The sequence below is a fragment of the Bidens hawaiensis genome, unplaced genomic scaffold (genome assembly GCF_021521415.1).
Source record: "Bidens hawaiensis isolate Kalapana, Puna unplaced genomic scaffold, B.hawaiensis_p1.1 tig00015811_1, whole genome shotgun sequence".
NCBI lineage: Eukaryota > Viridiplantae > Streptophyta > Magnoliopsida > Asterales > Asteraceae > Bidens > Bidens hawaiensis.
In genome coordinates, this window is record NW_027492412.1 from 187278 (window position 1) to 191123 (window position 3846).

The window sequence follows — 3846 nt, forward strand, 5'->3', positions numbered from 1 at the left end:
GTAACAACACAAAGCAAAGGATAATAGCATCAATACTGTCTTTACAATGTTTTCCTCCATCAGATGGTTAACACATGAATATGGAAAGTATTACTTAAAAGCATACGGACACATCTCATAATATTGTGCAGCATTGATTCGTCTTCTTCGCCTGCTTGTAGAACATCTGTTTTGTCCACAATCAACCAAATGATTATTGTTAATTTTCTACCAGTTGGAGACCATTTACAATTAAAACGCATAAAAAGTCAAAAGATATACTGAAAATAAACAGATTCCTTAACTCAAGTTCTTTTTTTTTTAATCTTAAATGCGTCTTATGTTAAAGGCAAACTTGCAAGTTTGTCAGTAAATGTTGCAATTAAATCACTCAAATTATGCTAATATTGCTAATATATATAATATTTCTACAGAGTTCGTATAGAAATATATAAATAAATAATAACTGAATATCAAGATTTGTTTTTGATTAAAACATGCACCTGCGAAGCAGCACTGAGATCTGAACTCTTCTCAACTAAGCTGTCGAGTTTTTCCCCTCTTTCAAGAACACTGTCAATGGTTTTATGCTGCGCAGATAGAACAAGATGTTAGACAAGATGAATAAACCTACTAAAATAAGATAATAAATAATATTTGAATTGTTGAGAATTAAATGTGATTAAATTGCAGATCAGAGGGTTGGATAATGGGTCAAAATAGATACGTTCTGATATGTGTCAAGTAACACTTGTTCAAATTTTCTATAAATAATTAGTGCCGGATAAAGTTAAATTTATTTTAATAATAAAAAAAATATTTTCATTAAACTGTTTTAGAAGGTTTAAAGAGTTAAGATACACTTTCGGCAACGTCCAACCTGTTTTTTTACGCTAACTTTAATCTTAATGCAATTGTTTTCTTACTCTTGAATCTTACATTACCAAGATAACATAACTGTACAACACATTATAATGCGAATATAACTTTTAGAACTATCATGAAAAATGCTAAAATTGAGCTAGAAATTATACGTCATTCATGACCAAATTATCATGAAAAATGCTAAAAGGTATCCATCGACCCCATGTCAAATTAGTTTTTATAACAGTATTGTAGACCGTAATGATAAAACAAGAAACAATAAAACATTAATGCTTACAAGGATAATTTTGGTTTCATCTAATTCCCTCTGAATTTTCAACAGCTTATCCGCCTCCGCCGGATCCTGAAAAGATGGAAAACCAATTATGATGGCACCATACACTATGAGGCTTAAAACTCAATACAAGTTCAAAATGGTATAATATGTGTAGCCTAATGGATTATAAATAAAAATAAAAGTCGAAAATAATAATCACCTGAAACTTAGTTAAAGCGTCATTAAGATAAGGCCACGGTTGCGTACTATCCGCCTGGATAGTCCTCCATGAATCACCAAAACATTTTTGATACTCATCAATCACCTGATAAACATTTATGTTTACATATATATTCGTAACATCCTTAACTTAATCAATCATACAATATCCTCCAAAGTTAGGAATCTAATAACGGTTCACAAAAAGACTATGGTTCCATAAATGAATCAAGTAATGATGATTGAAGTAAATCAGTAAATGACCTTACCGTATTAAGTACCGAGAATGCACTTCTAACAGGATAGTGATCATCCATGAATCCCACAACACATAGGCCATTTCTGTTATACGAATGCACCTTATACTCTATCACAAAATGAACAAATACAATTAAATTAGAGACAACAATTTTTCCCCAATACAAACCAATTTACTGTTTGTATTCAACAAAAATATTCAAAAGTTGTTTCTTGCATTCAACATAATTGAATACTCGTTAATAATAATTGTTACAATCCATGAAACTAGTCTATCATTTTGAATAATTGAGTTTAATAACACTCAAAGATCTTACAAATCAAAATTGTTATCCTGCAAAATTCAAACTTTCATAAAGTATTTTTAATATAAAATTGTCAGAAGCGCAGAGGTAGCGATAAATATATTAGATATTAGTTAGGACTTGCTGTAATTGTCTCTTGCATAGAGAGAATACATTAGTTAAAATTTATTGTAATTATCTCTTATATATTAAATTAAATAGAATATATTAGTTAGGGTTAACAGTAATTATCTTCATAATTAGAATATATGATTAATAATACACATTAACTTGGGAGGCGTTTGCTTAAAAGAATGTTTCAAAGCGAACTGGAATGTTACAATGGAATCGGGATTTGAAAGAATTAGAGTTAATTCCTTTCAAGTTATGAAGATGGTGAAAATCTTATAAAAGGAACGGAATGTAAAAAACATAGAAAGACAAAATTGCCCGAAAAAAAAACCACCGTCAATTGAAGTTATTCTCAAAAACCTAACAGAAGATCTCCCTCTTCATTTCCTCTTCCCCGTTCAACTGGAGTTCATCAATTTCTCTTCTTTTATTTTGGTTTCTTGGGAGTTAGAGAAATCTAACTACTCAAAAAGTTGAGGAACACCAATTGAACGGGAAAGAAGAAATGAGAATGGAGATTGACTGTCACATTTTCGAGAATAACTCCAATTGATAGTGGGTAATTTTGTCTTTCTATGTTTTTAACATTCAAATTCTTTTAAAGAAAATTCAACCAAACATCTTCATAACTTTGAAAGAAATTAATTCCAATTCCATTGTAACATTCCAGTTCCTTTTAAAACATTCTTCGAACCAAACACCCCCTTAAGGTTTGCATTACTCTATACGCACTAATGGCAAATTGTCATCAAGTAAACAAACTAAACGTTCAGTGAACCATTTGTCAACCATTTAGTGGGAAGTTCATTAGCGTTTGCTTATTTAATAAACAAACAAGCAAGAACAAAAATTTTTGTTCATTTAGTTAAAGAAACAGACATGAACATATGTCATGTTCATTCATTTATATTCATGAACATCAGTTTATTTGAATTCGCTCATGCTCGTTCGTTTATGTTCATTAATATATTTATTTAAATTTGTTACGCCCAATACAATTAAGTCTAGTTTAAAGAACATTTTAGGCCCAACACATTCTTCTTCACATTATTTAATTGGTTCTAGGCATGGTTGTAAAAATCCCGTCTAGGCGCCAATTAATCCCCCCCAACCGACCAGTCGTCGACTAATCCTTATCCGGTCCAAATCGGTCAAAATTGTTTATATTTATATTTGACCAAAAACATGTAAATTGCAATCCGGTCAATCCCTATTTATCCCGATTAATCGGTAGTCCCTGCCTTACCGCCCGACCAACTTAGCTCAGTTAAGTTCACTAATTTATATTTCTTTATATTTTCATGAGCAAACATAAACGAAAACAAACACGAGCAAACAAACCTCGTTTGTTTAATTTTCCGTGTTAGATCGTTTGTTCGGTTAAATTCAAAACAAACGAACCTGAACATGCAATTCAATCAAACAAGAATAATATAACAATTAATCTAAAACAAATAGCAAACTTAACAAGCAAAATTAAACAAAACCACCTTCGTGTTGAACCGACTGGCGTTGATCCGTAGGCGTCCGTTTGGCCACAGTCCGACCCACAAACACAATAAACTGCTTCACCGTAACCCTCTGAAAGTAGCCAAAATGACTGACGTCCGTGGCGTTTGCTAGTATCACAGGATCCGACCCGTCTGATCTCGAATCGGACTTTAATACTAGCAACGCCGTGATCTTCATCCTCCTCTTCCTAAACCGAATCGGTAACAAACCCCGATATGGGTTTTGGGTAAAAGATATTATTATTGTATGAATTTGTGAAGTGCGTTGTTGTTACGATCGAATGAATGAATGGGTGATTCGGTGTCGGTTTTTGGAATGGGA

The 3846-nt window shown here is 32.1% G+C and overlaps 1 protein-coding gene across 1 annotated transcript; it reads right to left on the reverse strand.

Moving 5' to 3' along the window:
* On the reverse strand, window positions 1-3846 carry LOC143549822 (VAMP-like protein YKT61). The gene is made up of 6 exons (XM_077040618.1): window positions 3504-3846; window positions 1609-1706; window positions 1341-1445; window positions 1142-1207; window positions 483-569; window positions 1-166 (listed from the first exon to the last, which is right to left on the reverse strand). Exons 1-6 carry the CDS (start codon window positions 3700-3702, stop codon window positions 116-118), a joined length of 606 nt encoding a protein of 201 aa, XP_076896733.1. The 5' UTR covers window positions 3703-3846; the 3' UTR covers window positions 1-115.